The sequence below is a fragment of the Monodelphis domestica genome, chromosome 5 (assembly GCF_027887165.1).
Source record: "Monodelphis domestica isolate mMonDom1 chromosome 5, mMonDom1.pri, whole genome shotgun sequence".
Lineage (NCBI taxonomy): Eukaryota > Metazoa > Chordata > Mammalia > Didelphimorphia > Didelphidae > Monodelphis > Monodelphis domestica.
The window spans coordinates 200,997,203-201,008,897 of NC_077231.1; the positions used below are offsets into that span (position 1 = coordinate 200,997,203).

The 11,695-nt window shown below is 48.3% G+C and overlaps 1 protein-coding gene across 4 annotated transcripts in view; it reads right to left on the reverse strand.

The window, feature by feature from the left end:
* The window catches only part of KCP (kielin cysteine rich BMP regulator), a 40,106-nt gene extending 28,922 nt beyond the window's left edge, over window positions 1–11,184 (reverse strand). For 2 of the 4 annotated variants that reach the window (XR_008912298.1, XM_056799686.1), the window contains exons 1-11: window positions 11,001–11,184; window positions 6,502–6,674; window positions 4,736–4,919; window positions 4,565–4,641; window positions 4,191–4,275; window positions 3,613–3,698; window positions 3,366–3,462; window positions 2,932–3,014; window positions 2,428–2,521; window positions 482–634; window positions 200–306 (exon numbers count right to left, since the gene is read on the reverse strand). Coding sequence is in view for 3 of the 4 variants with exons in the window: in XM_056799686.1 (XP_056655664.1) it covers window positions 200–306; window positions 482–634; window positions 2,428–2,521; window positions 2,932–3,014; window positions 3,366–3,462; window positions 3,613–3,698; window positions 4,191–4,275; window positions 4,565–4,641; window positions 4,736–4,919; window positions 6,502–6,674; window positions 11,001–11,112 (1,251 nt within the window). In the remaining variant the exon portion in view is untranslated. Of the gene's footprint in view, window positions 1–199; window positions 317–481; window positions 635–2,427; window positions 2,533–2,931; window positions 3,015–3,365; window positions 3,463–3,612; window positions 3,699–4,190; window positions 4,276–4,564; window positions 4,642–4,735; window positions 4,920–6,501; window positions 6,675–11,000 lie in introns of those variants that run through there. The other 2 variants (XM_056799687.1, XM_056799688.1) reach the window with 2 other exon arrangements.
* Window positions 11,185–11,695: the final 511 nt, after the last annotated feature.

Consider the following 11,695-nt stretch of genomic DNA (forward strand, 5'->3'; position numbering starts at 1 on the left):
AGTGTCACAGCTAGTAAGTGTCAGATTTAAAGGTGGAGAAATAAATGGGAAGTGACAGGGGTTTATTCTTAAGAGCAACAATAAGACCTTTTTTTTTTTTAAAGCAGTAGGGGGAAATCCTTTGCTATGGGGACTCTGTTTCAGTCTCACATATAAATATGGGGGTTATGGTTCAGGAGCCAGCATTAGTGGGAAGTACCTCACAGTGGCAGGTGTGACACGGGTGGCTGGGGTCTGTGAAGTTCTGCCCGTTGGCATAGATGTGTCCCTGGTACGTACAGCTCTCACACCCAGGGCAGCAGGCACCTGGGAAGGGCTGGATGAGCAAGGCCAGAGCCAAGGAAGAGGAAGAAGGGGTATCTCTTGGAGAAGCCGGGTCATCTGGGGGATGCTCAGGCAATGGATTAGGTACCACATGTGGTTTGAGCAGAGGTCATCCCTGTACTCTTAAGGGGAAGGATACGGGTAACAGGGCACTCACCTGGGAACTGAGTGGGATGCTGGCAAGGAGGTGGGGTGCAGGGCACAGCCTCACACACAGGAATCCCCTGTTGGCAGGAGCAGGTAGTGCAGGGCTGCCCTTCCAGCTGCCACTGGACCCCATCGGCAAACTCTTCTCCATTGAACACACACACTGCATGGGTATACAGAGAACGTACTGGTCCAATACTATGGCAATTGGGGATATTGCACCCATCCCATGATGGATGACTTTCCTACTTTGGGTGGATAGAGTCCATATGCCTCATGTGTGAGGGATTTGTGATATTATTGTCTATGAAATCATACAGCAGGAAGACACCTTGAAAAGGATCTAGTCCAGTCTTCTCTTGTAAAGTAGAACTGGTCTCTTTCTGAGTGCAATTTCCTTTCTATTGAAATGCCCTGCCTCCAATCATAGCCCAGGATTCTGGAAGACTTCTGTCCTGGGGATGCCTGAGAAGAAGCCATCAATGGAAGCACATGAAGTTGATAGACTGGGCTGTGAAGATGTGTAACCAATCCATTGGCCAATGAGAGCATTGTCTCAGAGGAGGCACTGAAGGAGAGGAGAGGAAAGGAAAGGCCTTCTCTGACCACTAGACTAAGAAACAATGTAGTAAAAGATTCAAAAAGAGTACAGATTTTTAAATGGCAGAGCCAGCTACATAGACTGGAGCTCTTGCCTTGAGCTTCTTGGGGCAGGCTCAGAGCATCCACTAGTGGTCAAGACCAGTTGGAGAAGAAAATGGCAAACTACTCTGGAATCTTTGCCAAGGAAATTCCAAATGGGGTCATGAAGAGTTGGACACAACTGAAAAGACTGAACAACAATGGAAGGCAGTGTGGTCAAGAAGGAAGAACCCTGTATTTGGAATTAGGAGAGCTGGATTTGAATCCACTTACTACCTGGGACAGGCTATCTTCCCCATCTGTCTCGGTTTTCTCATCTGTAAAATGATAGCATTGGAAGAGATCTCTAAAGTTCCTTCAGGTCCTGATTCTCATGATTCCACTAGGTTAAGATGCTAACTGGAACTAGAAGGAAAGAAGCCTTCTTTTCTTCAAGAGTAGAACCAGCACCAATAATAATAATTGCTAATATTTATTATAATCTGGGCTTCTGGGCATGACAGTTCTAAAATGGAGATGCCATTGAGGGGGCCTTTTGAGTATGCCTGGTTTGCCTAACTGTATTCTCTACCTCCTACCACATGGCTGGGGGTATCTTCCTTTGATTGGTGGCCTTTGTCCTTAAAACTGGAAAGACGGAGCCATTGCTCTTTTTTCCACCAATTTTAGGTTGAACTTGCTTGATGGAAGTGGCAATGCTCTTTCAGGTCAAGACCCCAAGTGAAGCAGACTGGTTTAGAAAAAGATTTCTGCCCTCTCTGAATGAGCTCATCAAGTCTAATTTTTTTAACCCTTACCTTCCATTTTAGAATCAATACAGTGTAATAGTTTCAAGGCAGAAGTGCAGAAAGGGCTAGGCAATGGAGATTAAATGACTTGCCCAGGAAGTTCTAATATTCTCTTGTATTTTGTTTGATTCTAGGCTTCCTTTAATTCTAAGTCTAGGAAAGAAAGAAACATTAAAGTATCACTATGTGCCAGGCACTGCACTAAGGGCTTTAATAATGTTATCCTCTCAACAACCCCAGGAGATAGGTGCTATCATTATCCTTATTCTATAGTTGTAGAAACTGAGGCAGACAGAGGTTAAATGACTTATCTAGGGTCACACAACTAATAAGTGTCTGAGATTGGATTTAAATTTGGGTCTTTTTGACTCTCCTCTATCTGCTGCCAAGCAGATCATCCAAAGGCTCCCCATTTGGAAGGAAAATTACCCAGGTTCCAAGGATCCTAGGAGACCTGATCTCCATCCATAAATAGGTCTCAGACCTGGCTGAGGAGAGATAGAGGTTAGCAGGCAGAGGCTCTCACCTTGGCAGCTTGGGCAGCAGTGTCCAGGTCTTGAGACCGGGTTAGGACAGGGGTTAGGTGGGCATTGCATAGGCACACAGCGAACCAGGCTCCTCTACAAGACATAAAGAGGCAGGACACCCAGGCAGAGGATGATGGACTCCTAGGATCATACAATGAGACCTGGACAAGACCTTGGGAGCCTTCCAGTCCAACCCCCTAATTTTACAGATGAAGATTCTGAGACCAAGAGAGTGAAGTGATGTGGCAAGGCAGGCCAGAGAGCTTCAGGATAGGGAGGAAAAAAGGAAAGACATTGGCATGCAGCAGAGCCCAATCCCAGTGGGGAAGGGCTGGGAGGCAAAGAGCCAACCTCCTGCCCCCAGACACTGGGTAACAGGGCATGAGGCAGCCCCAGAGAATGGAGGAATGGTGGAGAATCTCACAAGTGAGCCTCCAAGGGCACAAGCATCCCAAAGACAGCTGCTCAGAAGCAGAGCTGCAGGCAGGGGGGCCCTCACTCACCAGGCAGGTGCAGCTAAGGCAAGGGTTGGAGCTGGACAGGAAGGCTGCCCCCTCCTCCTGATGCTGACCCTCATACTCACAGCCTGGGAAGAAGGGAGAGGCAGCTCACGGAAGGAACCCATTCCCTCTCCAGAGGCAGCTCCAGGCAAGGGAGGGAGGGATAGGAGGGCAAAACATGGGGAGGGGAAGGAATTGAGGGGAAGGTGGGGATGTGGGCAGGAAGCACCATGAATGGAGCACTGGCCTGGGGTCTGTGTGGGACTGGGGAAGGCAGTTTGGTTTTGTCTCTGGTAGGGCACAGGGATAACTTAGCAGGTCTGAGCCTCCTGGATCTGGCGTGATGGAGATGAGGGACGGTGGGTTCCCAGCCCTGGGGAGTAAGGATGCTGCTCTGTGGAGGCAGGGCTGCTAACCATCCAGGAGGAGAAGGTCACCTGGCCTACAGATGGGACAACACTGCCCTGGCGGGACGTAACTCTCCAGGCAGCTGAGCTCTGGACACGAGGCCTCCATGCACTGAACAGTCCCATCCTGTGGGAGAGGAGAGAAAGTCCTCTTCTCTGGCCTCCCCCTAAGCACAGACCTCCATAAGCCCAAGGGCCCTCCCTGCAGAAATCTCATCACCAACAGCCGTGGCAGCCTTGGGCACCGGCTCTGGCCAGGGAAGGGCCAGATCTTTACCTGGCAGGTGCAGCTGACACAGGGCTCTGGATACCATGTTTCTCCAGCTTTTCGGTTCTCGGGGCAGATTATGTAGCCTTCAGGCTCTGAGACCAAAGATACAAAGGATGAGGGGCAAGAGTGGGTGCCTCTGCTTCCCTACACATGAATGTGTTTATTATCTCTCTTCCCACAAATGGTATATGTTTAATAAATGAATGCTATAATCCGTGCAGTTGTTCATTCTTTCATCCTCTTGCTTGGCCATCTCATCCACTCTTTTTTTTAAACAATCTTTACTTCTGTCTTAGTAACAACTCTAAGACAGAAGGACAAGGGCTAGGCAAATGGGGGTTAAGTGGCTTGTCCAGGATCACACAGCTAGGAAGTGTCTGAGGTCAGATTTGAACCCAGGATCTCCTGTCTCTCCATCCATTGAGCCACCCAGTCCCCCCCCCCCCCCAGTAAAACAGTTTTTGACAGGGTAGTAGAACAAGGCGCCTTGATTGAATGCCTACCCACCATGAGCATCCTGAGAGAGATGCCACAGTCAGTGCCCGAAGTGGTCTGGGAGGAGAGGGGCTAGACAAGTGACTGACCTGGCTCACAGCCCTGGCAGCATCTCTTGAGGTCTAGGCAGGGCTTCCATGAACACAGCGGCTGGCTACATGTCACCTTTCCTTCCTGCCGGGGAGAAGGAGAAGAGACGTTGGGCAACTGTGCCTCTAGGAAACTAGGAATCCAAAGCAAGAATGCAGCCCTGGCAGGAGGAAGAGGGACCAGCTGAAATCTTGGAGGCATCTCTGTCTCCCTTTGGCCCATCTACACTAATCTCAATTTGGGCTCTTCAGGGAACCCCAAACTGTCCTGCACTAAGAGGGAAGGAGAGAGGAAGAGTAGGTGTGAGAAAGATGATGGAGAGAGACAAGTGTGTATGTGTGCAGGCCAGGCATGGGAAAACTCCAGGGCTTACCAGGCAGTGACAGGCGGTGCAGGCATCAGGAGAGAAGGTCTCCCCACTGCCATAGGTCCGGCCCCCATGGCTGCATCCTGACCCCAAACACAGAAGAGTCATTGTAGGTGACCCCCAGTCCCTAAGGGCCACAGGGCACAAGGCGTGCCACAGGATAGCCATAGAACTCACCGAGGCAGTGGGCCACATCCCTGATGAGGGAGCACTGAACCTCCCCTTCCATGCAGACACACTGAGTACAGGCGTCCGGCTCCCAGCGGGTTCCCACTGGCCACTCCTGCCCCTGCCAGGTACAAGGGGGTCTGCGGCACTCACAGGACTCCAGCTGCTTCACCCTCGCCTGCAAGTCCAGGTTCTGGGAGAGGGGTGACAGTGTGCATGCCTGCTCCCCTTTCTCACCTCCTCACCCTCACGGAGCCCCGGTTACGTGGGAAAGTGGAGAAGGGGCACGTGCCACCCTTAGAGCAGAACTAAATAGCAAACCAGGGCATCACGGAATGGAGAGCTCAGAAAGGATGTCTGATGCCATAACCAAGCCCAATGCCAGGAGTCTGAGGACCAAGCAGGCTACCCTGCCCCTGACCGAGAGGCGCTGGACCCAGGGAGTAGAACAAGGCCAGCACTTCTGGACAAGGTCAATGGCATAATCCGTTTGGCTTAACTCTACCTATCTATGACAAGAGCTTGGGCTTTCCTTTTTTTTTCCCCCAAAAGAGGTTAGTTAGGAGGGAGATAAATACATGTTTATTTTAGAAATAAAAATTAAAAAAGACTGCCTGAGCCTCAGATCTGGGCTCTCTGCACTGGATTATATTCTTGGTATTGACAGCATTAAACCTGGGTATAGTTCTCTTGGCTCTGAGGTCTTGTCCTCTACTCTTTTTTAAAAATTAATTAATTAATTTTAGAATATTTTCCATGGTTACATGATTCGTGTTCTTTCCCTCCCCTCCTCTCACCCCTCTTCCGTAGCAATGAGCAATTCCACTGGGTTTTACATGTGTCATTGATCAATTGTCCTCTACTCTTAGCCAGAGGAATCATTAAAGACAGAAACAATAAGGTGATAGGGCTGGAAGGGACCTTAGAGGCTCCCAGTTACAACCCTCTCATTTTACAATGGAAGAAACCAGAGTTAAGTGACTTGCCCAGGGTCACACAGCTACTAAGTGTCTGAAGCAAGATTTGAAGATAGGTGGCTTGATGGAGAGAGCATTGGGTCTGGAGTCAAGAAAACATGCGTTAATTTTTTTTTAATGTTTTTGGAGAGCAGGCAGGTAGCACAGTGTATAGAACATCAGGCATGGAATCTAGAGAACCTAAGTTCAAATCTGGCCTCAAATACTTCCTAGCTGTATGACCCTGGGCAAGTCACCTAACCCTGTTTGCCTAGCCCTTGCCATTTTTCTGTCTTAGAATTTATACTAAGATAGAAAGTGGGGCAGCTAGATGGCTCAATGACTAGAGAGCCAAATCTGGAGATATTAGGTCTCTGGTTCAGATTTGAGTAGACAATTCCTAGCTATGTGATCCTTAGTACATCACTTAACTCTCTTTGCCTAGTCCCATTCTTCTGCCATGGAAGTAATGCTTAGTATCCATCCATTCTATAACAGAAGGGTAGGTTTATTTTTTTTTTTTAAGGAAAGAAAGAATACTAGATTTGGTCAAAGGACCTTGGTTTGAATCTCAGTTTGCTAATTACTGCCTATATGACTTGGGTAAAGACTTAGTTAGCTTCTCTCAGACTCAGTTTCCCTATCTAAAAAATGAGGGTCGTGATATTAGCTGATCCCTGAGGTCTCTTCCATTTCTAAAGCTCTATTCATTGTCCTTTTGTGAGTCCTCTCCCATTTTTACCCTTACCCACCTCCCCTCATCTGGCCCCTAGCACCCCATGCCCTCACTTCCCCATATGTCTATAGCCCCATTCCTACCTGCTCCCTAAGTTCTGCCACTCTGACTCCCAGCTCCCATAGCTGCTTAGTCACTTTTTGCAACTGTTCTTCCAAAGGCCCACAGAGAGGAGATGAGTCAACGACTGCCAGCTGTTGAGAGTGACCGATGCCATCGTGGCTGGCTGGCTGTCCTGGGTCCAGGGCTGCAGTGTCTACAAGGCATATGGAGCAGAATGGGCAGAGAAATAGAGTTGAAGAGATCTGGGTAGGACTTAGTGGGATGCTCAACTCCTACATTCTCACCCCAGAATCAGAGGAGGAGAGGGCAATTATTTCTAACCCTCCAGGTCCTCCTGGGGCAGCAGTCCTGTAAGGAGGACACTTCTCAGAGTACTGCACTGGCTCTGGAATAGATTTACATTTGATCCCTCACTCTTCTGTTGACTCTGCCAAGTCTTCAACATTTCCCAGCTCCTGGGCTGTCAAAGGTAGAAATGGAAAAAGAAATCACACAGGAATGAGGAAGCCAGTTTCCTTGGGTGCCTTGGCAAAGGACACAGCCAAATGCATGGGCAGCTACAATTTAGACTTCTGACTGAGACTCAAAGGCTCTGGGTGGGTGTTCCATTCATGGAAGTCTGGCAATCAAGGGACTAGAGAACCTAGCCAATGACTTCTTCATCTTCCCAAAGCTACTAGAAGCAGCAAATGGTAGCTACTAGTTGTTGTTGTTCAGTTTCAGTTTCTTTGTGACCCCATTTGGGGTTTTCTTGGCAAAGATACTAGAAAAGTTTACTGTTTCCTTCTCCAGTTCACTTTACAGATGAGGAAACTGAGGCAAATGGGGTAAAGTGACTTGCAAATAGCCTGATCCCATCATCTAACTCCTGCTTATTCATGACACTGACAGCAGCGGAAGTAGTGACCACTTGTGCCAATAGACCAATCTGCATGGACTTGTATTTCATAAAATCCAAGATTTAAGTTTTGTTCGAGATAGATCTTCAGAGAAGAAGCTTGCTAACTAACTGAATCCAGAGAATGAACTGTTTGCAGAAAGATATCTAAACCTTTTCACTACAGGAAGATCCCGAATGAACCTTGGGGTGTGGTTGATTGAACATTTTTTTGAACGTACACTCTTATGCCAAAGGGGACTGCCCCCTAATTGGCTTTTGTCAATGCGCCCAGCAAAACATTGGTTTGCTGTCCTTCTTTCTCCTCTATTTCCCCATATCTACAACTATTATAGTTTTTCTCTTAGTGGGTAAAAATTTTGTATACACTTACAGTTAGAATTTTTTGGGGTGCAGTATACTTATGTTTAGTGATCAATTGGGGAGACTAGTCCCCCAATCATCATCAGGGGGGATTGTGAATTTTAAAATCTCTATCTTGGTCTAGCACCCAAAACTGTGCACACCCACACTACATGGGCATGTGCTAGTCAATGACAAATCAGAAACAACTAACTGCCCACCTGGGCTGTCCTAAGCCAAGCTTGAGCCACCATTGGCACTTGTGAGGCACAGGAAGTGACGGAGAGAGCAGCCTCTGGAATTCGCTCACTTCCTGTGGACAGGGCTAGACGTGAGTTCATGTGAGAAGCTTGAACAGGGAGGACGCCCGCAGACAGCTTCCCTTCAGATCGGTCACGTGAGTCAAGGACTGATTCCTTTCCACCTTGGCCCTTTGGGCCTAATCTCCCTCTGCCTTGGTCAGAGGTTGAGTAGCCCCTTTCCCTTTTCTCCTCTCTCCCTCTCTCCCTCTCCTTTCCCTACTCCCATTGTGATTAAACCTCCATAAACTCCATTCTGACTTGAGTGTTTCATTTTAGGAATTTCATAAGTAAATTCCTTGGCGGCCATTGTTCAATATTACAACAATCTTAAAAGGTGAAATTTTCACTACAACAGACTCAATCTAGTACCCTGATGCTTCTGCAGCTGGAGTCCTACACTGCCCACACCCTTTGACCCAGGAGGCTGGATCTATAATCTAAGAAGATCAGAGGTAGAGGAAAAGGACCTACTTGTACAAAAATATTTATAGCAGCTCTTTTTGTAATGGCGAAGGATTGGAAACTGAAAGGATGTCTACCAGGTGGGGAATAACTGAAGAAGTTGTGGTATGTGGTGGTTGGTTTTTTTAAAATCCTTACCGCCTTGTCTTAGAATCAATACTATATATTGATTCCAAGGCAGAAGAATGATATGGACTAGGCAATGGGAGTTAAGTGACTTGCCCAGGTCATACAGCTAGGAAGTGTCTGAGGCCAAATTTGAATTTAGAACCTCCTGTCTCCAGACCTGGCTCTCAACCCACTGAGCTACCAAGCAGCCCGCTGTGGTGCATAGTTGTAATGGAATACTATTGCTCCATAAGGAATGATGAACAGGATGCTTTCAGAAAAATCTGGTAAGACTTGTATGAACGGATACAAAGTGAAGTGAACAGAAACAGGAAAACAATGTTTACAGTAACAGAAATATTATACAACAATCGACTGTGAAGGATTCATTATTACCAGCAAAGTAAGTTTCCACGACAAACCCAAGGGACTCATGATAAAAAATGCCAGCCAAAGAAGGAACTGCTGGAGTCTGCAGATCAAAGCATGCCATCTCTCACTTTATTTCCGTGGGAGTTTTTTGTTGTATGTGTGATAAGTGACTTCTTTCAGGGCATAAGGAATGTGGAGATATGTATTGCAAGAAAGCACTGGCATAACCTGTATCAGATTATTTGCCACCTCAAGGGAAGAGGGAAAGGAGAGAGGGAAAGAATCTAAATCCTAAAATGTCAGATAACAATTGTCAAAAATGGTTTCTACATATAATTTAAAAAAGGGGGGGAGCCCAGGCTAGGGCTGGAGGATACAAGGAGGTACCTGGAATTTTCACTTCCAGGCAGAAATCCCTGGCTCAGACCCCAGTACCTGATTCCCTTGGCATTTACCCACCAGGGGATTGCTGTCCAAAGCTTCCAGCTGATCCAGAGCTAGAAAACTGGCAGATCTGAGAGACAGTCATCCCCAAGGAGGCTCTAAGTCTCTCATCTGTGTCCCACTTTCCCCTTCCCCTCATTCTTCTCTTTTAGGGGTTCAGTTGATGAAACATACAATAAGTCAGTTAATCAACAAACATTTATTAAGTAGCTACTATGTGCACTTAGGATACTAAGGGGGGAAATGAAACCATCCTTGCTTGCCCTTGAGGAGCTTACATTCTATTAGAGGAACAACAGGAAGCCATAGGAGTAAAGGCAAAATAAGGTAAATTGGAGGAGGCATGTGTATCCCATATACAGCCAGGTGGCATGGTGGATAGAGCATGGAATCAGGAAGACCTGAGTTCAAATCCAGCCTTAGACATTTCCTAGTTTTGTGACCGTGGGCAAGTCACTTCACCCTGTTGGCCTCAGTTTTTTCATCTGTAAAATAAACTGGAGAAGGAAATGGCAAGGCACTTCAGCATTTCTTCCAAGAAAACCCTAAATGGGGTCAGCAAGAGTCTAATATAACTGAACAACAATAACTGATAGTTGAGGATCAGGAAAGACTTTATTCATGGAGAAGGTGGTATTTGAGCTGAGATCTCAGAGAAAGTAGATTTGAAGAGATAGAAAGATGGATTCACCCTAGACACAGGGGAAAGAGTGGACAAAGGCACTGAGGCAGAGATGAAATGTTGGGTGAGAGATACCAAGGAGACCAATTCACTGGGAGAAAGAAAAAGGTCTTGGCACTGGGACCACCCAGTTATCTTCAGCTCCAGTGCCCAGCCTCAACTCTTCTCCCTGAGCCTTAGTTAACCTCAGTCACCAGATTTTACCCTCAACCACCCTCCTTCTGAAGCACCACCCCCACCCTCGGAATCTCTTGCTAGACCTTGGCCCCAGATTCCAAGAGATACACCACCAGAGAGGCTGGGGGCTGGGAGGCTGTGATGTCACCCTGCTGTAACAGAGTGTCCCAGGCTCGGGGAGACCCTGAAGAGAAGAAGCCTAGTCAGCTGTGCCTTGGTTCCATCTCCCATCTTTAGTTCTTCACCTCTCCCTGCCCTTGTCTCCACCAAATCTCAGTTTCTGCCTCTCTCCTGTCTGGGAGCCTTCTTGGCCCTTCCCCCCGCCCCCATCTCTCCCAGCCTCCGCCTCCCGCCCAGCAGGGAAGGAGCAGGCACCCAGAACACAAAGGCATTCGATCTGGGCTCCTGTTCTTGCCTCTTTCTCCCTCCCCCTTCCCCACACTCAGCATAATTAACTTCAGATTCCAAGGGAGCGTCCTCTCCATCGCTATTCTCTGACTTCCTTTCAAATGCCCTCCTCTACTTCCCCGCTGTGTCCTGGGTTCAGCCCTCCCCAAGTGCCTTCTGTCCCTTCCCCTCCCAGAAACAAACACCGACCCCCTCCCATTTTTAAAAGGCTGGTAAACAGACAGTGGGAGCAATCGAGTCAGATCAGAGCCCAGGGAAAGGCAGAAGCGAGGCTAGTGAGCCCCTTCCCTCCCACCTCCAGCCTGGACCCCAGCAGGCTCTTACCATTCTCCTCTGCTTTGGGCAAGTTGAATTCCTGCTTGGGGAGTGCCAGGGCCAGGACAAAGAGGGGAAAAACAGCTGGGAAGAGGGGCCAGGGGCCTCCCGGAAAGGCCATGCTTCTCTCCCTGGCGCTTCCTGAGTCACAGAACTGAAGGCAGCTCTCTAGGACTCAGGGAGAGAGCCAGGGGCTGGGTGGTGGAGGGGGGGGAAGGGGGAGGCTGGGGCCGGACAGGGGGTGGGTGGGGAGAGAAACATCGAGGCTGCCTCTCTTGCCTTTGTTCAGACAGTCTAGTGTCCCTCCTCCTCTTGCCCTGCAGAGAGACCTTATGCCAGTGGAAAGTCCAAGGGAGCCAGGTTCAAAGCCTCTCTCTGAGAGTGGCCACTTCTGTGACCCTGAGCCTCCGTCCCTTACCGGGCAAAATTTGAGGTTCGATTAGACCGCCTCAGAGGTCCCTTCTGGCATCCAATCCATGGTCCCTCCCAGCTCTACCTGGCTCATCTCTGCCCATCAAAACTCTTTTTCTCTTAAACTCCACTCAGTCTTCAGCCCCTAGAAGCTTCCCTCTGGGAAAGGGCAATCTCTGGTGCTGGCATCTTTGCAAGATTAACTTTTTCTTCTTTTTAACCCTTACCTTCCATCTTGGAATCAATACTGTGTTTGTTCCAAGGCAGAAGAGTGGTAAGGGCTAGGCAATGGG